Source organism: Perca flavescens, chromosome 1 (assembly GCF_004354835.1).
Source record: "Perca flavescens isolate YP-PL-M2 chromosome 1, PFLA_1.0, whole genome shotgun sequence".
In the NCBI taxonomy this organism is placed as follows: domain Eukaryota; kingdom Metazoa; phylum Chordata; class Actinopteri; order Perciformes; family Percidae; genus Perca; species Perca flavescens.
This window is the reverse complement of record NC_041331.1, coordinates 30,212,524-30,239,604: the sequence shown is the minus strand read 5'-3', so window position 1 is coordinate 30,239,604 and position 27,081 is coordinate 30,212,524. Positions and strand designations below refer to the sequence as shown.

The 27,081-nt window shown below is 38.7% G+C and overlaps 1 protein-coding gene across 2 annotated transcripts; it reads right to left on the bottom strand.

Annotated features, from left to right (window-relative positions):
• Positions 1-1,537: 1,537 nt before the first annotated feature.
• On the bottom strand, positions 1,538-26,600 carry lpin1a (lipin 1a). 2 transcript variants are annotated; one of them, XM_028574926.1, is made up of 23 exons: positions 26,416-26,600; positions 16,972-17,172; positions 16,192-16,287; positions 12,369-12,465; positions 12,072-12,291; positions 10,066-10,140; positions 9,752-9,844; positions 9,519-9,633; positions 9,151-9,379; positions 8,734-8,886; positions 8,528-8,621; positions 7,658-7,854; positions 7,367-7,460; positions 6,774-6,843; positions 4,559-4,651; positions 4,292-4,353; positions 4,052-4,190; positions 3,513-3,661; positions 3,295-3,381; positions 2,914-3,066; positions 2,374-2,488; positions 2,046-2,149; positions 1,538-1,919 (listed from the first exon to the last, which is right to left on the bottom strand). In XM_028574926.1, the coding sequence occupies exons 1-23, from the start codon at positions 26,485-26,487 to the stop codon at positions 1,748-1,750; spliced, it is 2,880 nt and encodes a 959-aa protein (XP_028430727.1). In that variant the 5' UTR covers positions 26,488-26,600; the 3' UTR covers positions 1,538-1,747. The 2 variants fall into 2 exon arrangements, with proteins under 2 accessions (XP_028430727.1, XP_028430737.1); XM_028574936.1 differs by lacking the exon at positions 26,416-26,600 and adding an exon at positions 19,943-20,084.
• Between the last annotated feature and the right edge of the window lie 481 nt (positions 26,601-27,081).

Sequence of the window (27,081 nt, the reverse complement as noted above, 5' to 3'; positions counted from 1 at the left end):
CAGACAGGCTTCCATATCGCATAAATGCAGTACAGTAGATGTCATTTGATCAATGGATGAAAACATTTGATAACAAATGACAAAGAATATATGTATGTGAAGGGAACACCTTACGGTATTTATATATAATGCATAAATAAACATTAAAGTATCCTGATCTGTGCAGTAACACCTTTACAATACTAAAAATATATGAACACAGTCCTGTATGGGCTTCTACAGTACTTACACTGATGAGCATTAGTCATTATAATACTCCACTCTGAGTGATTTATATACTATCCCTGGTGTTATTTGCACATATAAAACAGACAATAAGAACACAGACGGATGTTATTGGCATTGTCCTGCATTTAACTTGAGTATTGTCACTGAACACAAGTTAGAAGAAGTGCCAGAGCCACATCTTTCACAGTAACACGGTCAGAAGACCACACACATTTAGTTGGACCTGCAAAGTAGTTTGGCACAGAAAGATGACTGGATACACTATCTGTGCTATGTTTTGCATGTTCTGGGTATCTTTATTGTAAGTAATGTCATGTGGTGTTTCTGGTGCAAAGTGTTGTGCTGTATCTATTGCACTCAAGGTCAGAAAAGATTACTACAGCCACATACTGTATATAAAACTTCCACCAAGAGTCTCTTCTATTTGGTGAATTTATTGCATGCGATGGGTACTGTATTCTTTACTGAACAAGATTTTTTTTAAATGACCTCAAGGCTGATTTGAGATTTGAAAAGTTGAATTGTATATGTAATTTATATTGTATTATCAATTGTGGAAGCCAGTTGTGTAGGCAATGTGGAAGGGCTGTTTGTGTACAAATTCTGTGTGCTACAGCTAAATAATTTACTATCTAATGAACATGGTGAGTGGACTACACCCAATGCTTAGGTCAACTTGGGACAGTTAATAATTTTAAGATAGGTTTTTTTGCATAGAATTCTGAGAAATAATGGTTATCAGGTGGATGACCAAATATTTACACCGAAGCAAGTTTGGTGCAAAAAAAAAATGATAATAAATTTAACCCTCTTGTGTGGCAGCGTTTCTATCTACCAGTGTGGATAAAGAGTGGTGTGGTATGAAGGACAGAATGGAAACCAGTCAAAAGAATCTCTTACGGAGCTGAAAAACAGCGAGTTATAATGTACTTATGTTCTGCAATGTTGTGCATTATCTATGGAATGTCTTTACGAGTCTTACTTACGTGTAAGTGTTTGTGTCTGTGAGTCAGTGCACTTGCTAATGTGCGATGTGTGACTCTGTGTTGAGCAATCCTCAGGCAGAAGCATCAGTTGCAGCTGTTGAAATTCATCAGGGCTTTTTTGTTCTCGCGTCTCTAAAGAATTCCAAAAAAATGCTTTTGTTTTCTTTTTTCTGGCACAGCAGTCTTTGTAATGAACCATTAGGTCTGCTTGTGCTCTCCGGGTTGAATGATGGTAAGGTTTGTTTATGTTGGATATTGAAAACACATTCATTTACTTTGAATCAGTATTCACAGTTACTTGTCTTATATTAAAAAAAAAAAAAAAAAAAAAAAATGGTATTCGATCCTTAAAGGAGCCACAGAGCTTCATTCAATTATCAGTTACAGTTCTAAAATAATCAACACCTTCACTCTGAATCGGGGATGATTTTCGCGATGAATCGCAGAACCACTGACCACAGTGTCGTGCCTGACTACTATGTGGAGAAAAGCTGGAACGCAACGCCCTCATTGCTGATTTTCATTGGGTTTCATCAGCTTGTCTCAAGTTGCTGTGGGTCTTCTTCTTCCTGGTTGCTGCCATCAGGAAGTTGTTTGCTCCAGTAGGTGCACTGATCAAAGGTGTCAGAGCAGGGTAAGTCTGCTTCCTCATCTTGAGCTAGGACCGGGAAGTCATGGTCGACCATCTCACACAGACGCCCAAAGCTGAAAGCGAGACACAGAGATTTACAGACTTTAACCAGTATTCAGACAGTCAAACATCTGTATACACATGTTTCCAGAGTCAGACCACAGGGATGAAAATCAAGTGAAACAGAGAATATAGCTTACGAGGAGATATTGGTTTTGGCATGCTCCTGTATCAGCTCCCCTTTGGGATTGACAGTGAAAATCCTGTTCAGAGGCACACCCACCTCCTTATAGGAATACACATCCTGAAATCACACATACACAAACAATCAGCATCACTACCAAAAGCACCAAATGTGCCAACACTATACAATCGTGACAAGGCAGAAATATGAAGAATAAACCTAATGGACACAAATAATTACTATTATCACAGAAATGAAAAAATTTTCCTCATGTATGTAAAAACATAATCCTCTTGTTACAGAGAAAGTGCATGCTTGTTTCTGTTCATGTGCAGCAGTCTCACCGTGGCTCTGTTGCCAAAAGCAGCGTAGAATGGTTCCTTGTTGGGGTAGAACAGGTGCTTTATGTCTGTGAGACACTCAATCTTGAACTTCTCAGGTTTCTTCTCAATCACTTCCCTACACATCACGGAATGACATTAAATGTTTCACACCTCCACTGGGAAAGAGGTCAAAGTTTCCCATGCAGTTGGGGTTTTGAAATGAATTCATTAGCAAACAGATGAAAGACTGAGACAAATATAAGCATGAAAATTCCTGATGACAGTACAAAATTTGCATATGACCAGTCATCATTACATATATATATATATATATACTGTATATACGTATAAAGTAGATTAGACAAAAAATGCATCTAGCCTATTGCTATAACACTACATATTTGCCATTACCTTGTAGCTGCTCCTGATAAAAAACATTTATAAATAACAAATTAAAGTAACTTTTATTCAATATTGTTAAATATTTAAATTTTTTTATGATTTCAAGGCCATACTAATTACTCCAATGTAGAATATTTGTACATGTGGTGTGTGTCTGACCTGTGCAAGGCAGAAAAAAGACTGCTGGGACTAAGCAGCACTGGGCCCATTGGCAGCATGGTTCCCCTCTCATTGACCCAGTGTAGGTAGCCTCGTGTCATATCAGCCATGCCAATGGCCCTCGCCGAGCAGTACATGAATTTATACCCATTTCTGTGACAGAGAGACACACACACAGAGAGCGTGTACTTAGCTGTGCACTGTGATTTAAATAAAGAATCATTAGAATAACATTACATGTATTTCAGTTAAAGTAAAATAAACAATGAGATAAACAAATAAGTGTGACATTTGTATTATAAAAGCTGATTAAACCAGATTTCCTATTGGTTTAACAATTGCACTCTGTACACCATGTGCAGATTGTAAGGCAGCACTCACTGGCTGACTTTGTGGTAGAGCCGTGCGATACCCTGGTGGGTCCAGTCTTTACCCAGTGTGGGGAGGATGTGACCCAGGGTGTCTGACCTACAGCGCGACACAAACCAGGCAACATTACACAATTAATACAGCTACACTTAATTTATGCAAATAAAGACACCAAATCTGCGAAAAATCTGACATCTACTGGTGAAGGTTGAAACTGAACTGTCTTTTACCTGGTGATGGTTCCATCTATATCGGAGATGACTATCTTGTCATCCCAGCTCCAAAGATAGATTGTTCCATTGCAGCGGCAGGTGCCCTGATACTGAGTGGTGACACTGAACACCACATCATTCGGACCCTCCTTCAACTGCAGGCTAGCCTGTAAACCACACACGCACGCACACACAAACACACAAAGGTTGAATGGACGGTTAAAAATGTTTTCTAACAGGCTTCTCATATACTCCAGATAAATTGCATGCAATGACACAACTACGGTTATTCCTCTAAACAAAATGTGAGAATAAAACCCTTAATTTAAAGATACACTAAATGTCACCAACTATCTATCTTCAGAGACTGGTCCACGGGAAACAAGGTATCCATGTTTGTTATCAAAGTAATGTATGTACTTTGTCCACCTTCTTGCTTTATCATTGTGTGCAATATATAATGAGTCACTATAGAGCTTCAAAGCTGCCATAAACTAACTTGTGTGCATGTTTCTTTCCCCGTTAAGGTCAATAAAACCAACTGTAGCAACATGTACCAGTTGCTCTGAGGTGAGCCGAAGAGTCTTCTTATAACAGATGCTGCCAGAAGTCATAAGGGGCTCTGACTGGCAGGATCCTGATGCCTGATTGGACAATATGTTGTCCTCATCACTAGAGGATGACTCATCGTTCATCCTGAAAAATCAAAGACAACAAATTTGGTGAAACTATGAAAACAGATTAAAATGGGAGTGTTGAGAGAGAAATTTGGTGATTTAAAGCATAAAATAAATCACCTGTTCAGTGAGGGCATAGTGAGTGAGTTCTCTCCACAGTTTCCTGCATCGGTCAATGAATCCTGAAGTGCCCAAAGTTCAAAGGTCACAACAGGCCTAATCAACTTAAGAAGTGTTGCATGTGTTGATGTGAGGAAGAAATATGGCTCCCAGCCTTTGCCTCCTATCATTTCCCCCCTCTGACATTATTTACTGTGTAGATAATAAAGGCTAAGGACTATATTAAAGAAAAAATCTCACCAACAATGTGTGTATCTCTGTACTTACTGATTTGGAGTCACTGTTCCGGCTTCTCCATGAGAACCACCAGCGTCCTCCTTTCTTTGGCATCTTCTCCTTCATGATGTTCTCCACTGAGGCCTAGGGACAACCATGCACATACAACTCAAAAATGACTGAAAAAGTAACTGAAAATTGATCGGAGAAACTCAAAACAAAGTGAAGCAGAAAATACAGGTAAACCAATGACCAGAAAGCACACCAAAAAATACAAAAGTAAAAATAATAAACAGCACAAACCTAAATCACCGAAATAAAGGCAGTTACAGCTGGAAATTCAATGGCACACAAACAAAGAGCAAAGGATGCAAAGTAAAACCTAAAAGGACAAGACTTCTGAAGATTGTGACTGGATGGCAGTGGAGGGAAATGCAACAAGACACAGCACAAAGAGGAGGAGAGAGACATGGTTGACAATGGTGGGAAATGATGGCAAAACAAACAGACAGACAAACAGACAGACAGACAGACAGACAAACAAAGACATGTCCAGACAAACACCCAAGAAAAGCAAGAAAACATCATACAGGTTGGGAAGAGCTGGAGCCAAACAGACCAGGGAGGCAGTATGAGAAGAGGCCAAAAGCAGAAAACACGTAACTCAAACACCAACACTTAGTACACACAAACATCGGATGGATGGTGGTTGAAAGAAAATTTGTAAATAAAAGGGAAAAAAGGACATGACATTATTAAAGTGTTAGGAAAACCGTTAGATTTAAAGCCATATTTTACTGATATAAAATTAGCAGCTTTGATGCGAACTTCCCCATTACTGGCATATCAGACAATCCACAACAATACTGTCAGCTTTGTCCAAATATCTTATGTACTGTACAACAGTAACTGAAATGATTGAATATTGATTATTATGAGAGCCAGACACAAATGTGAACAGTAGCATTTGGTCAACTTTTTCATAAAATAATGAGAAGACGCTGGCATATGACAACATTGTAGTGACACATCAGATTAGGGATAATTATTAATTGCAAAATGCTGGGAGTGCACAAGAGAACGTGATGCAGGGGGTTGCAGAACACTAAAAGACACCAAACATCACCTAACAAATATAATGATAATAAAGTCAAATTAAATCATTTAAAAACATAATATAGTTATTTTTTAATTTTAACTTTACCCTGGAGGACATGTATGTTGTAGCAAGTGATTCATTTTAATCCCACAATAGAAAAGAGTATCAAAGAACGTAAAAAAAAAGAGCTGTGATGAAAGACCAAAACAACATGAAACAAAAAAAACGTATCCATTTACTATAATGGAGAGAGCTCCATTGCACATGATATAAGCTGTGACACAGGGCAGGTTTAAGCGTTATTGACAAATGGTCATGGTTCATGCTATACTAAACGTCTACTTAAATACATTTCATAGAGAAATATTGTACATTTTTACTCCACTGCAGTTACATGACAGCTGTAGTAACGGCTTACTTTGCAGACTCTGATTTTACATTAAAAAAACAGTAACAAATGAGATGCCATCTGGGATTAATAAAGTGTGTCTTCTTCTTTCTTCTTAATTTTATAGATTCAACTACCCAGCAGTATGCAAAGTACTACAACATGACAGTTCCTGCTTATACAGTAATACATCAGAAAAAATAGTACAGTAATATAATATATAATAATTTACAACTGAGAGAGTCCATTCTGTTGCATAATGAGTACTTTTACTTTTGATACTTTAGTTACAACTTGCTGATAATACTGGCTACTTTACCTTAGGAGGTACAAGGAGACACATCATGCTCATTTTCTGGTTCATACTTGTGTTTTGGATTTCCACTAGGACATGTTTACATGCTTTAATGTTCAAAAAACACATTATTTATTTATTCTGTCTGTCTGCATATACCTGTATTCACCTGTCTGCCTAAATGTTGGAAGCGCTCAGTTTTAGCGCCTGTCTCTTTGAGCCCCCCTTCTTTTTTGTGGGATGGTAGGCACTCCAGATACACAAATGTAGATAGATAGATGGACTTTATTGATCCCAAACTGGGGAATTACTGTGTTACAGCAGCAAGTTACAAGGACACAGCAAATGTATGTTTTTCATGATATACTCCCTTTAAATAAATCTAAATACGTCTTCCACCACTGATGCCATAAACTCATAACATAAAACATACAGTCAACTGGAAACAGATTAGAGAATATATGTATCACTGAGGTGGTCTTACCTGCGGCAGTGGTTTCTGATAGACCTGCATGGCCAACATGACAGGAGCTGCTGTGTTCCAGTTGTAGTACCTACAACAGATGACAGAGAGAGCTATAAGCACTACTTTACACCTCAGACTTCCAGCTGACCAAGGCAGCTGACAGATTTGATTTTAAAGGACTCCTGTGATGCTTATTCACTTGCTTGCTTGGGTTAGATGAGAAGATCAATATCCCTCTCATGTATGCACGTTAAATATGAAGCAGAGTAACTTCCAGGAAGTTGATGCGACCAGCCAATATATAGTCTGGCACATATTTTGACACATTTATATAGATTTAAACAAATGAGAGAAGTTAATCAGACAATTTAAGACTCACTGTTTCCTCCTGTTTCCAGTCATTGTGCTGAACTATGCTATCCAGCTGCTAACTTCATATTTGCTGTATAGACATTAGAGAGGTATCGATCCTCTCATCTAACTTAAGGCAAGAAAGGGTATTTTCCAAAATGTCAAACTATTTCGTTGAAAGCTACCTTTTTTGCAGCATGGTGCTAAATGTCTTAATGTGTATCACACTATGGTATTGGATATAGTATAGCAGTACATACTTGTTTCCTATCTTTACAACCAGGTTAGGGTCATCGATAATCGAAGGGTTTTCAGAAAACTGCTGGTAGGAAATTGCCCTCTCCTTGAACTGCTCTGTGGCATAAAACACACACAAACACGCACACACGCACGCACGCACGCACAGTACATACAGAGGTAAGGACACAAACAGATTGAAAGACTATGTTTTACTGTAAAACGAAGAAGAGGTAAGAAGTTAAAATTGAACAGCATTGTAACCTTATGTTTTGTCCTTCTGTCATTGCCTCCTTGCACATTCCTCATCCTACCTCTTGTGATCTCCGTGTTGTCAGTAAGTCCTCCGCACAAAGAGATAGCAACATGAGGCAGGTCCCCTACTTGGTCGGACAAACTGTCTACGCCGCTGTCCATCCCACTGCTTCCCACTGGGGACTGATTAGCGCTCCGCACTCCCATCATCATCAGCATCTCAGAGTCCCCTCTCATTGAGCTACTGCCTCCGTCACTGAGAAGCGAGAGAAACACGCTCTAACACACATACATCACTAAAAAATATTGTTGTGATGGTGTAGGTCAAATAAACACTAGTCTAAAGTGCCTTAAAGTACCTAAAAAGTTTTGAAAAGCAGCATGTTCACATCAGCCACCACACTTATTGAACTTACTTAACTGTAACAATTAATTACTACAAGTATTTGCAATAAGTCGCAGCCTGAAAACTCATCTGCTCATACTGCACCATGGCCCATAAAAAACCTCTCTCTATCTCCTATTGCCTCTAAATGCACTTAGCATATTTTATGTATTTGCATGATTCTTGCACTTTTTGGGGTTGTACTCACATAGTTGAATGAACTCATTGTGAGTCGCTTTGGATAAAAGCATCAGCAAAATAAATGTAATGTAATGCAATCATGCAGTGATGGTAAGCTAAAGCCAAAAAATCACAAATAATAGTCCAAAAGTAATTGATGACTTCTGAAAACCAGGACACAGATACGTCTTCATAAATCTTTAGAATCCTGCCGACTACCTCCGTGGTAGCTGCCAGAGGGGGAATTAAACCACATGAAAGCCTTCTATGCAGTAGGTGTGTGTATTTGGGGTGGAGTATGTTTTGCACTCATATGAAGGCATGCATCAACATGTTCGGTACATGTATATTTTTGTTACTGAACCTTTTAGGGAAGTAGAGAGCGGCTACTTCAGGCTCCAGCTCTGTAATGTCATCCAGGTATATGCCATCAGCACCAAGGTGTTGGCTTCTCTTTTCTAAAAAGAGACAATATCACACATCATCAGTAACAGTAGCGTGATAATGAAGCATATAGACGCTTTTAGTTGAAGAAATTCCTTTGTATTGTTTGGGATAGAGCAGTGATACCTTTCCTCTTGGATGGTGAATCAGTTCTTTTGATGGGACTTCCTCCATTCCCACCTTCGTCAAGATGATCAAGAAGAATCCTGGGAGACACTGGGCAGGCTGTTAAGCCCTCCATCTCTGCACACGATGGCCCAACACTTTCCAACTCTCTCCCTATGGAACAAAAACAGTAAAGAATCAACTAATGCATAAAAAACAAACTCATGGGACAACAGGATATACTGATACATAATCTTCCACAAGGATTTTGCATTTCTACACTTCACTTAATTTTCTATTTAAATTAGGCTGTCCTGTTGGTTTATGATTCACCCATAAAAAAAGTTAACAAGTCAGATCTGATTTAAAGAAAACCATTTTAGGCCATAATGTCATTCTAGGCACTTGTAGTTAAATATATGTCTTCCATATACCTACCATGCTCAACTCCAGCCCTGTCTCCAGTCTTAGTGGTTAGTCCGACCCTGCCTCCATTTTTGCTTTCTTCAGTGTCCTTGTCCCCACCATGAGCAGCGGTCTCCCCAGCATAGAGAGTGAGTGAGGGGGGTCCAGTGTCACTAATGGCTCTGAAGTGAGTGCTGGCAGACACTGGGATGGAGACTGCTGTGGCAGGGTCCTGCTTCTGTTGGGAAGTCAGGAAGGATGGCTATGAAAGAGAGAGATCAAACTTGACACACTTTTTTTCTACCCTTACATTCCTTATCTCCATTGTTCATTGTAAGCAGGTGCAGAGTGGCTGCAGTGTGTGTGTGTGTGTGTGTGTGTGTGTGTGTGTGTGCAGATACCTGGGCAGCCTGTGGCAGCTCCCCCCAGGTCCACAACATCTCAGGGTTGTCTTTGTTCGAATGATTGGTTAGCTCTGAGTCGCTCTTCGGTGTTGATGACCTAGAATTGTCGGGGCTGGTGGGAAAGTGAAAGACACTTATATTTTTTTTGAAGAAAGTACATTTAACATACATTATAAACTTCAAAATACTTGAATAAAATAAAGCAGAAATTCTAAAATTGAAGGTGATACCTAACAGGGCAGGAGAAGTGAGAAGTCTGCTGAGGACAAGAGATAGACAGAGCACAGTGTGGAGGGATGGAGAGAGTCTCCTTAACCACTTGACTACAGGAAGATAAAAAGACACAGGAAGACAGACAAAAACAGAAAAAGAAAATGAGGAGCGGGAAAGAGAGTGAGAGACAGTCAAAAATGTGTTGTACAATATGAACAAAATAAAAAAGAACTCAATAAAGGTTAAGACGAGTTTACTAGACAGTTAAACAAGACAAGAATAAGTTAATCATGAAGTGTGTATGTGTGTGTGTTTTGTGTCAAAGTAATACCTCTGTGAACGGATCCAATTAGTGCTGGGGTGTGTGTGCGTGTTGGCTGTAGACCCCTGTTCACCGTACACAGGCCTGAACACAAACACACACATGCACATTATTTCACAACCTGTGCACACACCATATTTTATAAATACAGTGTCTCTGCAAGTCCAAATAAAGTAAAACAAGAGATTTGTTAAACCTCATACAAATATCCTGAGGTGCTTTCAAACCCCAATAATAATCTTTACGTTTATCTCATCCTTACTTTGGAAAACTACGTTTGCAGCCTGTTTGACGAAACCACACATAGTACGGTATTAAGCATGACATGAGGCAGACGCACATTCTTTCTTGTCTTTAAGGGTTTTGGAAAATTTCTGCTAATAACATGTGGTTAACTTCCTTAAAAAAAAGAGCCATTATTTCAAAGGAACAGAGAAACCGTGGGAACGACAAATCCCTGGAGCGCGTCCCACAAACAGAGCTGGTTTTCAAAGGGCTTTACACACACATACGTAAACACAAACATGCACACACATGCAGGCTCGCCCATTAATTCTCATCCCCCTTAAAGCAACATTAGAGAACTTTTCCTGCTTCGGTCCCCCTACAGGTTGGAAGCGGAATTATCCATCACATTACATTGTCCAATTCATTCGAACTACAGATCCACTACCCGATCTGGCAAACTTGCATAATGTAATGTAATGGACAATTCCGCTTCCAACCTGTAGGGGGTCCGAAATGGGAAAAGTTGTCTAGTATCGCTTTAACTTGTTCCTAAGAATTTAATTTGAGCCATTGAAATAATTTTACCGAATTAAGACAGAAGCGGCATAAAATTGGTTTAAAAGGCTCTGAAAACATATTTTCTCAATCAGGTTATTTCTATGATAATTCACTGGTTTGACATGGACGCTTCAGTAGAGAAAGGTAATCTCACATTATTAGGATTTAGCAACAATTTTAATCAGATGACAGTTGATGGGTTGTTTGGTCACTGTCAATCAAATCTGAACAAATCACACCCACACAGTCCCAATGAAGCAGGTTGGCTGTTTTTTTGTGTGTTAAACACTTAATAAATATTACCTACAGAATTTTTTCAACTTTGATTGTTGTTTTTTAGTCATGAATATGTAATGTTACAGAGAAAAGCTTTAGTTTTTAGTCATCAAGTTTTCAAGGGCTATAAGAGGCACAGATGTTGGGCTGACATTTTATTGTGATACAATTCTTAGTTATAATTAAAGCATAAATTCAACAAAACTAATTGTCTACAGTAATGCTAGCGGCTCTGTGAGGCTGTACTTAGGGCTAAAAGCTAATGTGAACATGCTTACATGCTCACAATTACAATGCTAGGATGCTGATGTTCAGCAGATATAACATTATAACAATGTTCACTATTTCAGTTTAGCATGTTAGCGTACTAACCTTCCATAATTAGGACTAAACATAAAGTACAGCTGAGGCTATAAATGACATATCATGAGTTTTGTTGGTACCAATGTTTTGTTATGAACCTAATGATGGTGCTAGACAATTAGTGAGGGTATCACCAAAGTCATTACAACACATCCTAAGGGGGACATTTTTTTTCTTCACAAAATGGGATTAAACCCATCTAAAAAACTGTTGAGATATTTCAGTCTGGACCAAAGTGGTCGACATTGATATCCACGGAGCCATACTGCTATAAATGGACAAATTACAATTTGAGCATTATCAGAATGTCCTTAGTTTACATGTGATTTTTTTTTTTGTATTTCTATTCATCTGATCCATGTGGTGCATTTTAGGACTTTATTTTGACAGGACAGATGACCAACCAAATGACATTCAACGGTCTACAACAACAATTTAAAACAGACAGAGACAAAAACCCACAAGCTGTTGGCTCAGAAATACTGGAAATACTATACTGTATACTACGGTAAGTATTAGTTTTCAGTCCTAAAATCGTAAAATGTTCAACATACAATAACTTAATATATTATGCACACAGACATACACACCTGCTTTCACCCTCTCTCTCTTCATCCGAGCTCAAGTCAATAGTAAACATGTCTTGGTCCTCCGAGAACTCTTCCCCGCTCTCCTCTCTCCTCCCTCCTCCTCCGCTGCCTGCCTCTGGCCGTGCCTTCCTCCTCCTCTTCCTCCTCTTCTTGATCATTACGCCATCACTTTGCTGCAGTCCCAGGCTCTGGACAGGAAGTGAGCTGCACAGGATGGTGTCTATGTGATGTGATAAAAACTGTTAAAAAAAGCACACACACGTTTTCACAAATTCAAAAATATAAAACAGGGCCTACCATGGTGACGAGAACTGCCCCTGCCTAGCTGGGACTCCATTAACTCTGCCCCCATTGACATGATGGGTGAGGTTGCTAGGTAGGACGGAACTATTTCCTGTCAACACAGAAACATGACATGATTATATGAGGTAATCGATATGATAAGAAAAATCATGATTAACTTCCTACTTGAACTGAAATGTACAGTATTAGAAGTAAAATAGATGGTAATTTGGAATGGAATCATGTGGGAAAGTGGGTGCGAAGATATGAAGTGGGGTAGATCTAAAGACTCTACAGCCATGCTCTGTGAGGCAGTAGTTAGGTGCAGCGGTGCTTTAAACTAAATGCTAACCCTAGTATAGCAACATGCTCACAATCACAATGCTAACATATGTTTAGCAGGCATAATGTTTACCATCTTAGTTTAGTGTGTTAGCATTTGCTAATTAACACACAACACAAAGTACACATTCAAGTGAAACTTTAAAGTTAAAAAAATTCAGATAGATGAAAAGTCAATGGATCACCAAAATCATTAGGCTTCATTCCCTGCGGAACATGAACCAAATTTAATTCCAATCCATCTAACGTTAGTAGTTGTTGAGAAACAAGCTAAACAAGGCTAAACAAGGCTAAACGAGAATGCTAGTGGCCCTGTAAGGCTGTACTTTTAGACACAGCTGTGTGTTGCTTTGAGCTTACTGCTAATGTGAACACACTAACTACAATGCTGATTCTAAGCATGTATAATGTTAATACCGTGTTCTCCATCTTAGTTAAGTGTGTTAGCATAGCATTTGCTAATGAGCACTAAACACAAAGTAGCCTACAGATGAGGCTGATGGGAATGTCATTAATTTTGCCGTTACCAATATTTTGATATATTTGTCACCAAAGTGATTACAATTTATCCTGACGGAGACATGAGTGTGTGTACCTTATTTCATGGCAATCTATTGAATAGTTGTTGAGACATTTTGCTTAAAACCACAAATGTCAAAGTGCTGTTGCCGCTGGGGTGAAAGTGTAAGAACGATTAATGTCTACACAATTTCAATGCAATCCATGTAATAGTTGTTGAGATATTTCAGTCCAGAACAAAGCAGTTTGCCAACCAACAGATATTGCCAGTGTTGGAGCCAGGCAGCTAGCTTTGCTAAAAAATGCATTGTGTTATACCACAAAAACACATGATTGGGGAGTAGAAACTGAGTGTTGCTGATTGATGAGACAGATTTTTTTTTTTTTCATAATCTGGTGGGAATTTGAGTTTGAGATTAGTAAAATCACACAGATTTGCTCATCACAGTCTCACCACAATGGCTATGCCAGAAAGAGAAAGAGACACACAGAGATAGCGAAGGAAAGATAGAGAGATGATGCAAAGAGTGCAGACTGACACATGCCTTGCAGTGCACGTGTCATGACACAGTCCAACACAGCCCGATTCTTTTTGATGGGAGAGAAAAAGGGACAGTGCTCAGGATGTGCACTATACCAGGTCACAGCTCATCTGCTCAGAGCTCTAAACATCCACCCCCAAAGCATTTTGAATCTATTAGCTAATATATTACATAACCTTCTATCAAAGCTAGATGTAATATTTCTGTGCATATTATTTTCTGAATCTACCTACAAGGTACCGTAATATGTTACGTGAATGAATAATTTTTTCAGAGGGTCTATCTTTTAAGACAAACCCAGACCAACAATCAAGTGTTTGTTTATACACTGCAAAAACTAGATTACATGATGTAATAACTGAGATTGGTCTCACTGAAATGAAAATTGGTTATACAGTGAATAGTTTAGATAAACGTGAAAACAATTACACCTAATATTCAGTTTTACCTTGCAAGGCATTTTAACGTAACCACGTCAAGATAAAGATAAATTACATCATGTGTGTTTCATAACCACAGCTATTTAAAGATTCCTGATTGTTTAGCCTGAAGATTAATTTCTGCTGGAACATCCCGTGCGGGATCTATTTGCAAATACTCAAGCCCCAACAAATCCTCATATTTTACTTTACCTCCTGATGAACCGAGAGGGAGAGAGTAGAGGGGGGTTAGAGGCACAGAAAATTTGGCTTGATGCCCAATAGTTTCTCAAAAATGTTGTTGATCTTTTTCCATTTAAAATAGCCAAGATGATAACTTAGACCGTTACTGAAAGGCGGAACAAAAACACTGATGGAAGATAAATCATTCAAAACTGCAACAGACCATGCTATGCTTCCATATCTGAGAGTGTTTACTCTTGTGTATGTTCCACTGTGCTTTAGTACTGTACAGTATGTATTGTATGTGCTGTATGCCTATCTGGCCTCTGCGTGTCTTGTTTGTCCTGCTCCTATTTCACTATGTGTATGTCTGACCGTCTCGCCTGTCTTCTCGTCTGTCTGGACAGCACACAGATCAGTGACAGCCAGTTCCTGAGTGCGGTCTGTGTGCAGCCGACTGCAGGGAAGATTCTATAAATAGCCCTCTGGTGGTTTTCCACTCAGTGGAGGAAAAGTTATGTCAAGGGTTGACTGTTGGAGAAAGGCTCCCATACCTTTGACAAAGACAGTAAGTAACAAAGCCAATGTTATCGCTCCGATAAGGAATAGGATTTTCTCAGACTACGACATATTCCTCTTAATTCCTAAATGGGAAACATAGCCAGTTCTCATCATGCTCACCACTCATCCTTGTTTCCTTCAAACGAGTGCTCGCCCTCATGCCCCTAAACCTCCAACATCCCAATAAATCACTTTACAGAATCAGTTGTCAAAACAAAAGGAAATGTTCCCGAGTCAGATTGTTTTCAGAAAATTAGGGTTAATTTTTCCACAATCATGCGTGAAAATGATACAAACCGTCCACTGCTTGCGTGTCTGTATCTGTTTCTACCTTCTGTCTGTCCTGATTGTTCATTTCCAGGAAACTAAATTCACGCTGGCCAACAGGATGACACGAGGGGACAGAAGTTCATGTTCCTTCTTGTTATTCATATGTTCATTCTTATATTTCAGCTGACATGTTTGAGTCTTTATCTGCTTTTGTACAAACTCTCAGATCAGCAGATTGTTTTCCACATGTCACACCAAATGACAATACGTTGTACAGCCAGGCTGCTGTTCAAAATGCCTGAAATTATAATTTCTTATTTCTTAGACACATATATATATATATACACACACACACACTATATACTTTCCATATATAAACAATGAAACATTGTTAAATGTAAAAACATATTCATCGGTTACAACCACTTTATGTAAGTTTAGTCAACAAAAATGTATGAACAGCTATGCTCTTCATTCCCAGCTCCCAAACTCCCTGAAGTAAAATAGTTTTTATGTGCGCTGCATCCCTCTGCCTGGAACCCTCTGCAATTAGACATAAAATTGTAAAAGTTGGTCAATCTGTGTGAAATCAAATCATTATAACAGAAAATTAGTATTTTGGGGTATTTTAGAATCTTGATATATTAGTCTTACAGTCAGGTGTTGATTATTGTTATGGTTTTAGACAACAGAACTCAGTCTCATGTTGCATCTCAGACTACTGGAAAGGAGGGGCAGGATTCTGCCTCCTCTGGGCTTGTCCGGCCGGTAAAACTAGAGATAATTGATGACTAAACCTGATAACTAACATGACAATGACATGAAATTGCACATTTAATCAGCAGGTGGTGAAATCAGTTAGAACTACTACTGTGCAAGAATTTAAGCATGCTTGTATTTTAGTTTATCCTGTATGACCTTAATGTCAGATAGTTGTGTTCCGTCCTATATTTGTGTGTGTTTACTGACTCAGAGTAATGACTCTTGTCAATCATTACTCACCATTCTGTTCTCAGTCTCTTTGACGAAGAAGGCCTCTCCATTCTCTCCCAGCTTCATGTGCAAACTCACTGGCTCGCCATTAATTTCTATGTCCACCTGCAAGACAGAATATTAGTCCTTTAACATGTTTTAAACCTCATTTAATAAAACAACCTTCAATTTGGGATTTTGTGTTGACATGTTTAGTAACTGTTAGTTTTGTAAATAAATGTCCATCTCGTCCAACAGATAGCAATTACTGTATTTTTGTGTGTGATCAGTCCCTTTTAACTAACCCACAACAATGTAGAAATGCACACATACACAGTGTTGGGGGTGATGTATTTATCATTATTTATAATGTGCTGTATTGCAGTATTGTAATGCACTATTGTTTGAGTTAATATAATATGATTTCTGGCCTGCTGCTGAAATGTGTTACTGCGTTGCACATTAAATGTCAACTGAATTGTGCTGCAATGTGAATTTGTCATAAAAAGCTACACTTTTGAATGTTGGGCTTTTACTTGGAAAAGTTTTTTTTTTTTTTTACAGAAGTAAAAGGCCAGAATACTTCTTCCACAACTGATTCAAACTTGTCATCACCTCTTAGGAACTTATTTTTGCCTTTGCTTTTATGCTATTGTCAGAATACAAGTGTGTGCAAAAGTCTCTGAGTACTAAACTGTACATGCAAATGAGAAAGAAAGAAAGAAAGAAAGAAAGAAAGAAAGAAAGAAAGAAAGAAAGAAAGAAAGAAAAAGAAAGAAAGAAAGTGAAAGCGTGGGTGAGAGATCTCACCACTTTTTCACGGGACCGCAGCACACCCATCTTGCCGAAGCGGACGTGGAAGGGGGAGCACTGCAGTGAGCCATCAGGCTGCCGGACCACGATGACATCTATACATCCGGACAGTGTTGCAGGGTTGAGTCCCCTGTATAGCTCCTTTACCTGCACAAACACCTGGCCCGCCAACTGACCCACATAGTTCATGGTCTGTAACTGGAGACAGACAGAAGGAAAGTGGGAGGGAGAGAGTTTTTGTTGATTACTTTCCCATACAGATGTCTCTAGTTTTTTCTCTTTTGTTGTCCATTAAATTAGGTTTAATTCATCTTTCAGGCCTTTACCGTATGCACAGCATCCCACACTGTCAGGACACATGGCATTTAATGGACCTATTGGCGGTCAGGGAACTACAAGGACTCCCTGATACATTCAAAAACATTATTTATCCCCTGAGTTCAATTATTGCCCACACACGCCAGCCAACCTTGCAATCTCTGCTGAAAACCTAAACAATGACAGTATTCTTGTGGCGTTGCTGAGCGCGGCGTATGCTTGGGGTTGTGATTGGTGTTGGTAGGTGGGTGCATGGATGTCAAAACATTCTGCATTTCTTAAAAGGTTTTGATTTCTTTTTTTGGTTGATTCAAAACAAAAATGATCTGGTCTGTACACTCCATCTGGGACGAGAGTAATCATGTGGTGCTGTGCCAGTCTCTCTGATCCAAGCCTCTAATGCGCTCTGTCTAGAATGCCAAACATGGCCCTGGAGAGAGACACAGACAGGGAAAGGCCTTCACTGGGCTGCAAGATGGGTTGTTGTTGTTGTTGATTCAGGGGGCAGGGAGAGAGAATAGTAAAAAAATACATTCAGCATCCGGGAGAAATCAACCATATTGTTTGTACTAGATGAATACAGTAGATATTTCATGCTTTCATACAAAAACGTAAACAAAGAAAGAAAGAGTATTTACAATTGACATGTCGACCTACATTATACACAAGCTAATGGTCCAATGGGAGCAACTGCACGTATGACATCAGTGAAGTACACATTTTTTATACATACATACTGTTGAGTAGCCTACTTTGGAAAATTGTCTAAAGGCACTTTATATCTGTTGTGCAATGCAAAAGAATCAATTATGTGTTAAACATGTATCATTATTTATTCAGGAAACTATGTGCCATTAGTTTTTCTTTAGCTTCAAACAAGGGTGAAAGCATTGCTTATGTGACACATCAGAATTTGCTAAATGACTTGGACAGAAACCCATTCAAAGGAAAGGGAAGCAAATAACTCATGAGAGAGAATGAAAGGTAAGGAAAAAGAAAGAAAGAAAGAAGAGAGGCAGAAAAAAGGGAGGAAATTGAGGGGGAAAAGAAAACAGGAGGAGAGAAGATGCAACGACAAAAAGTGAAATTCTGAAGAAAAATCTCCACCTACAACCTGCTTGTGCTGACTCAGATTCTGGCATCCTCTATCTCTCTGTCATGGGAACAGATGGCTCAATATTTTGGCAGACCATGTGAGAACATTCTAATGATGAGGATGCTTTGTTAACACCCATCAATTACTAGGAATATGAGAATGGGGCCCTTCTGCTCGCATCGCCCTCCATAGATATACACTACACACTAAATATATAATGTCACATGTACTTAAAAAGAAACCTATGGATACAGGATTAAACTTCGTCTTTTGGATATGTTGAATTTATCTGTGTTTTGTCAAGGTCAGTCAATCCAAATTACATGAAATATAGTTTCTAACTTAAGTGACATCTAGTTGTGCAGATAGTTTTGTTTTATAGGGACAGTTTCTTTCTATATTCAATTTTATACTACAATAGAAACTAATTCCCATTAAACTGTTCACAATGAGAACCGTGGATTATTAACAAAGACACTGTTTCTGGAAAATAAAATGTTTTTCAATGCTATGAATGCAAAAGTAAAACTACCTGCATGCCTACATACAGGAGTGAAATGTGTTTGTTGTTTTGTCATTTGGATAAATTGACACTACATAATCTCTTAGTGTGAATTATTGCGCAAGAACTGGCAGTGTTTGATAGAGATTACGCAATGATTTGACCCCTTGGTCTTTTTATTCTTTGTGTCACACAAACAGACATGCACATTTACTTATTCATGGACATGCCACAGACCTGATATCACTGTCTACGTAGACCACGTGCAAACAGATGGGATCATTCATACACACAAGCACACACACGACCTAAGCCTTGTCCACTCTTCTGGGAAATATCTGTTTACCAGCCAATCACAATGCTTCTCCGTTATGTAATAGCCAATCTAAAGACCACTCACAAGGTCATCAAATGTATTGAGATTTCTGTAGGCTATTGTTTTAGCTACTAAAGAAACAAAACAACAGTAGCCCTAACCCTATCTGCTGTTATTTCTGAGGCGAGGGTGCAATAACACTCAACACCACAGAGGCTTCTTTATTCAATATAAAAAACAGACAGTGAGACCAGACACCCACATACAAACAGAGACAGACAGATATGACAGATAGGCTGAGGGATTTACAGGCAGATGATGTGAATAATTAGCCAATAATAAATTGAGTGAATGTGACTGGAGAAACAGCCTGACACATTTCATACAGGCTATTTCTAATTTGGTCTGACCTTATTCTCTCTAAATAGACAACAAAAAAAAGAGGAAATGTCTTTTTTGTTTGCATGAAAACGCCTATGTCGAAGCCGTATAACAAACGAGGTAAACACGATGTTTTGTAACTATAGTATCATGTGTGGCCTGTAAGGCGACATGTAAACATCTGCACACGGGGTGAGGCTCTGCAGTCTGCAGCGGAGCTTCATTCAGACAGCCGCACATTTACGCAAAACCGACGTTCAAGCCTCTACTCAACAAATACTGAATAAATAGGCTATTATGATGTTTAATATTTCCGTGACGACAGATTATTGTACAGTCCAGCAATCCTACTTACATTAAGCTATTTATTGATGTCGCTTTTCGCTCCGGAATCTTTCATCCAAATTTTCCACCAAACGTCCCCTGCAGCGTCGGTCCGTTACGTGTCCTCAGTCTTCAGGTCGAACATTGTCGGTAACGCTTTCCTGACAGCTGATCCTCACTTCTCTGCTCGAGGCTGCTTCGCTATGTAAACCGCGGTTTAAATTATTCCTCCCACCGCCACCGAATTGCAAATACGGAGCGATCCGGTTGGCTGACCCGGCGCTGACGTCACACAATGTTGGCTGAAAATGTCACTCTTAAAATCAATTACCCTATATGTTTTTATATGTTTATTATATTGTGATCTATTATGACTGTATGCTAATGTGATTTTACTAATTCTGTATTCACTATTCTTAATTAGTTTCTATTATTTTATCCATACGACTGTACTCCTGTCCAAGGTTTATAAAGGTTTTATAGGATGCAACTAGGCTTTATTAATAGATAATAAATCATTTACTGACTTTTTTAAACCACCTATAACCCCTTTAAAATAACTACTGTTTGGTTGCCATGTTGAAGCTGTATTTATTCTGGACCAACATGACACTTGATTAGGGCTGGGCGATATGGAGAAAATCAAATATCATGATATTTTTTACCAAATACCTTCATATCAATACCGCAACGATATTGTAGTGTTGACTATTGGTGCTTTCACAAAATATTTACACAATGACAGTTTTGATAAATAATCATCAGTAATGTGGATATAATAACTAAGTGGGTAAAGGCAAATAATAGAACTGTTACAAGAGTAAGTTCAGACATCACTTTACTGTAATGCAGCCTTTAAAACCAGCAAAAGACAACACTTATGCCATATTACAATATCCAAAATCTAAGACGATATCTAATCTCATATCACGATATCGATATAATATCGATATATTGCCCAGCTCTACACTTGATCATAGACTGTATAAAACAGTACTTGATCTGTCGTTTACTTTAATTATTAGGAAGACCACTCTAATGGACGGTTTGACCCCTGACCTTCTGGACAAGAGCTGCAGGGCATTTGGTCCACTTATCAAGCTGCAGACTTGGACCATTACAGTAACAACCCCTTATTAAGGATTTATTATCATTCATGAAATGACTTTTGTTGTTGGTTTATTAGAAAGGGAGAAACTTTTGACCCATTATTAATGACTTATTAGTGATTTGGATATCAATTACTCACAGAGAAAAACTTTACATCCTAGTTGTTATTAATGACTTATAACTGATCTATTAAGCATTTGATCACTATTCATTAAACAGTTCAAAAAGTTGAAGAAGAAGAAGTGTTTTTCTGAAGTTTGGATTTCATAAGTCTCGCTTTGCCAGACCTTCCTCCACAGCGTTTCTGAGGAGGGTCTGGTTAGTCCACACAGCGTTCCCGGTTGGGAGAAAAACATGCTCTGGTTTACTGGCAAACCAATCGTCTCGGGCGGCGCTAAGCGCTGGACAGAGCAACGGAGCAGCTGCAAAATAGCCTCGGGAAGGAACTTGTACAGTATTGTCCATAATATGTAAACACTAATACAATAATGCAAGTTGAAGCCATAAGGTTAAATGAGATCAGAAAAATCTTCCACAGGGATGACACGTTTACTGCTGCGTTGGATCAGAGGAGACAAGAATAGCAGTGACATTCAGAAGACTTGAAGGCATCTGTAGTTGTGCAACATACTGATTGTGTCCCAGTTTTCAAAATGTTTTCCAAATCAATTATTAGTATGTTTTGATTACCAAATGGCAGACTTCACTTTAGCAAATTAAGACTGTAAAGCTTACACAGTTTTTAACTAAAAGTAGCAGCACGTTAGACTTATTAAACTGTTCAGATGTAGAAACCACATTAACCACAACTCTGCAACAGCAACATTGTACGCTATCTTTGTGTAATAATATCGTCTTTCAGGAAGTTCCAGTTTGGCCACAATTGAATGGAACTGTTCTATATTTTGGGAAAAAAAACTTATTTGCTTTCTTGCTGATGCTGTTAGATGAGAAGATCAATGCCACACTGATTGAATGGTATCGATCTTTTCATTCAACTCTCAGCAAGAACGCTCAAACTGACAAACTATTTCTAAGTGAGGAAACTATCACTGTTATTTGACACATATTAACACCTAATATCAAGTAATAAGAAGTGTAATGTAAGTACAGTATTTAGTCTACAATATCTATGTGTTTTTTGTCAGTTCACTCAGTAGTGTAGTTGCTAGAGCTGTAACAATTCAAAATTTAGCTGTAGAATTAATTGTCTCAGAAAAACATTGCGATTAACAATATTATTGTCTCTTTCAGTCAAAATTAAAAATATTTATTTATTTATTACTTTTTTTTAAAGTTTTTAATGAATTCCAGGATACATCTTTTGGTTCTATCACTGTTATGTGACCCAGATAATGTAATAACACAAGTACACAGCCTATGAAGTAAACAACACCTCTTTATTATCATAAAGCATTTTTTCTAACTGTATACCCCCTTGTCATATTTTATGCTATGAATGTGTATAGGCTCAAGTGCCAACAACTAACAATTTAAATAATAATAAAAATATATAGTCTGACCACTTATATAACTACAATTTGGCGCATATCTACACAAAATCAACAGTGACCAATAATACGCCTTAAGAACTTAGCTAATGTTAGCAATTAATTGCGGTTAAACAAAGAAACTGTGATTATCTAAAAAAAAAGAAAAGACAATTAGACAATTATGTAACAATTGTTACAGGCCTAGTAGTTGCCTCAATATGTTGACAGATTAGAAATGAAGCCTGAGAAGAATGTATCGTCATTGCTAGAGTACTTCTGGCACATATGCATGTAAATATTTAGATATGCCCTTTACAGAAATAGAAGAAGGCAGCAGACTGACATAGATCTTGTGTCAGTCTGTGACATGATAAGGCCACTATAACAGTGAACATCAAGAGATCATGAAAATTGCTGCTGCACAAACAAACAAAACCAGTTCATTTCCACTAATACAGTAATCAATTTATAGGAAGATTATGTAAGGTGCTATTCCCTGACCTCAGAGTTGAGTTTGGACACAGAGTTCTCACTTTAGAGAGTCTCCCTTGATTGGGTCACATAGCGCTCTATAGTTGTTACTTAATGATTCTGAGAACCAGCCCAGCCACTGCCAACAAACATCCAACTGAGTTCACATCTAACTTCTGCTGCTTCTCTTTGTTATTCTAGACCTTTTTAAACTTCTTTCAAGGAATGTGAGAGAATGGGTTTTGTGTGAGTGTGTATGTGTGTGTGTGTGTGTGTGTGTGTGTGTGTGTGTGTGTGTGTGTGTGTGTGTGTGTGTGTGTGTGTGTGTGTGTGTGTGTGTTTGTACGCATAAAGTTCCTGTTACAACATGCCATACAGTTCATGATTTTCTGTATACATTTCTACTGTCACTGGTCTCACACACACACACACACACACACACACACACACACACACACACACACACACACACACACACACACACACACACACACACACACACAAGAAGCACCAGGCAGCCGTAGAGGGAACAAGGAAACACGTGTTGAGTTTTCTAAGAACTGAGCCATTCACCAGGGAGCAACAAGTAGCCAACTAGAGGCGGAGAGGGAGGGGAGGGACAGACAGAGAGAAAATGGGGATAGAAGAGTAGGAAAAAAAGTGAATTTGCAAATTGTTAATGTTTGTGCGGATGTTTGATTGAGAGAGAAAAAGTTAGAGGTGTGACGAAAGAGAATAACTGCTTTATTTACTCCATTGTGCAGGTAGGTTTACTGAGGCTTTGGTGCGCAAATTAATTTTCAATAAAAGTAAACAGTAATTTATATTTATATTCAAAGTCCTACAAGTCTATTGTGGATTACGCAACTAATGGATTCATAAATGGATTATCAAAATCATTTTATTTTAATAATCTTCGTCTACTATCTCTTTATTTTGTCTCCTGCTTCACTATTTCTTTTATTTCTATGCTTCCTAAAAGCTTATTACCATTTAAAGAAATAGTTAGACATTTTGAGTAATATGGTAGTTACAGTAAATGAGGAGATATATATTGCTGTATTGTTTGAGTGGTAAATACGAAGCTACAGCCAGCAGCCGTTTAGCTAAGCTTAATTTTCTTAAACAGCACTTAAATGTTTAGTGCATCACATCGGCTGCATGTTTTGGAATTCAACAGGGGGATCATTGAATTAAAGAAAAGCACGTTCGAAGGGAACGCAACTGTAATATGTGCTCTTCAGGAATTTCATTCATTGCAGCTCATGTGTGGAGAGAGAGGAGGGAAGAAGGTGGTTTGCTGGAACAGGGATAGCCTGATCTCTCCCAGGAACTCTCTCTGAGGTCAAGAATACATTCTTTTCATTACCACAGAGACGGGGGTGTTTTCTAGGGGGTAAGGCTGCATGAGCCAATCAGAAAGGCTGCCTGAGCCATACATAGCAACTGAACTATTGAACCCGCCCCCAATGTGGAGTCCTAACCATAGTCCTAACAGGCATGCTTCAGGGTTTGAGAAAATTCTAATTTGGTTGACAGGGCCAGACATGGCTGATTAAAGCTTTCTTATGAATCCCACAAATGGTGTTATGATCTAAATAAATAATGCTGGAAATAACATCTTCCTTATGATTTATTAGTCAAAGGGCTGTCTATCATTCAGTGTTATTGACCCTCAAAAGGACATTCCTTCCCAACTCTTCACCTATAAAGAGAAAAGTACATGCTGTTCGTGTGGCTCACTAACTGGAATAACAAATTATTTTATATAATGTGGAGTAGTTGTTAGATTCCAAAGGTTATGAGCATCATAAATCAGTCATCATTTTGTCTATACAATGCATATAGACATTGTTTTATCTTTAGCGATATATACAGGCGGTGGTAAATTTCATGGAAGCTGGCCTACCATTCAAGGCTGTGAACAGTAAAGGTTTCCAAATTGTATGTGTACTGGACATGCATCATTCAAATTACAGCATGACATGCATTCTGTGATGCACTACCTGACACAACAAAATGGCTAAAAAACTAGTCTGACATGTAGTTTGAGGTGTGCAGCCAAATGGAAATGGGGGAATCTAAAGTAAACGTGACATACAATACTGTCTTTCCCCCCAAAAAAAACTTTGAGGCTACAAATGACCATATATCATATATAAATGAACATAAATACTAACATGTCTCAACAGAGGCCGACGGTAATCAGAGGGACAAAATAATGGCAAGACTTAACTTCAGGCAGATATCTATAGGAGGAGGGGGAGGAGGAGGAGGAGGAAATGTGGAGGTGCTGCCTGAGCCCACAGAGCCACTTACAGGTCTCTGCATGGTGGGACTGTTATGAAATAGTTTGGCTAGCTGTGGTGTAATATGCTTTTATAAGTATGTGGGCTTGAGGTCATGCGGGGAGATATGAGCTGATGACCTGGCACACAAACAAAAGCTCACATGTTTTCACTTTATGAACCTGCATACACACTGAGAACAGGCTGTAAAGTACAACATATGGAAACAAACAAGCACACTTTCTCTCACAAATACAGACACATAGACATAGACACACACACACACACACACACACACACACACACACACACACACACACACACACAGAATGAGCATGCTATTTCATCACTGTGTTTTTAAGGACACAGCCTAGTTTTCTAGGAAAGCAACTGAAGACCCTCTGACCGGTCAGTTGGTCCCTCCTCACATCCATCTCTCCCTAATGCCTTTCTCCATCTTCACTCAGGCCTCCATGGCAAAGTCTTACTATTACAAATAATTCTTAGTAAGAAGTTGGTGTTGCCATGCACTTCTTGGAACTATTTTCCTCTCCATATAAAAGCAATTACCATAATTTTCCTAATAAATGCTTCCACTTTATATAGCTGTAATTTAGTTCAGTTCAGCTCAGTATTTTCCACCATGCACGTTTTACAGGTGCAATCCAAGCCTACGTCACTGCTGCTGGTTGTTTTCAGCCTAGGTATTTTAGTTGCTGATACAGTAATGGTGCTTGAAGACGTTTTACGAGTAATAGGATAGTAATGCCTTTAGCAAAATCTAAAATGGTTAGATCAATAAAAATGAATAAGGACCACTTAACTGCCTAGAAATTACCATTGATGCAGTCTTTCTAATAATGTATTCAGAAATTAACACATTTTAAAGGGGCTGTACTCAATATTCAGAACATTAATATATAACAACAATTTGCTATGTAAATAGTGGAGTAATGGGGTCCTGAGCAGAGAATGAAGTCACACTCTCTCACTGTGTGTTGTAATCTGAGCTTCACTGTGCTTTGTATTGCTAGCTGGTCAACATTTTATTTAGGTTTTGGATTTAAACAATTAACCCAAACAGATTTAAATACACAACTATTATACATAGCCTGTGGTACATATTATTTTGGTTTTGTTACCCAGGACCAGCTGTCGTTGAGGCTGTCATCCTCACTGTGGCTGCTGGAGTCTTGCTCTTCCACGTGGGTCATGGCTCCATGTCTTGACAGATGCAGGTGCTGTTTAAAAAAAATCCTACCCTCCTAATTCTGATTAAATCTCTTCAAGATGGTGCAAAAGCTCTCCTGGCTGGTTCTGGATGAGTTCTTTGACTCCTAAATCTGAGAAGTGGATGCTTGTGCGACTTGCAGTGAGTGCTTAAGACTAAATTTATCAACAAGTGTGTTCTGGGAACGGAGTACTTGGAGGAAATCTGAGAGGGTCCAGAGCTGCTGGACTATACTGCGGCTTCAGTTGCCTGTCTGACACTGGTCTTCACACACACACACACACGCGCGCGCGCGCGCACACACACACACACACACACACACACACACACACACTGTACACAAAACAGAGGGAGCATCATCGAATACTGGCACAGGGTACTGCTGACAGGGACAATATCCATTTTTTGCACTTTAGACTTTTTTTAGCCAGCCAGTTCTGGCTAACTATACTTGGCTGTACGAGTTAGATGACAAGATATTCTAGTGAGATTGATCATAAGAGTAATATAATATTATTTGGAACACTCATCAACTTGTGACAGAAGGTATTAGGAAGTGTGCAGACTAATTTGTCAA

Coding starts and splice junctions, on each gene's coding strand:
- lpin1a (XM_028574926.1), bottom strand. CDS start 26,487: ATGACCCACGTGGAAGAGCAAGACTCCAGCAGCCACAGTGAGGATGAC. Junction 12,292..12,368: donor GGGCAGTTCTCGTCACCATG/GTAGGCCCTGTT, acceptor CACATCACATAG/ACACCATCCTGTGCAGCTCA. Junction 8,622..8,733: donor TTCACCATCCAAGAGGAAAG/GTATCACTGCTC, acceptor GTCTCTTTTTAG/AAAAGAGAAGCCAACACCTT.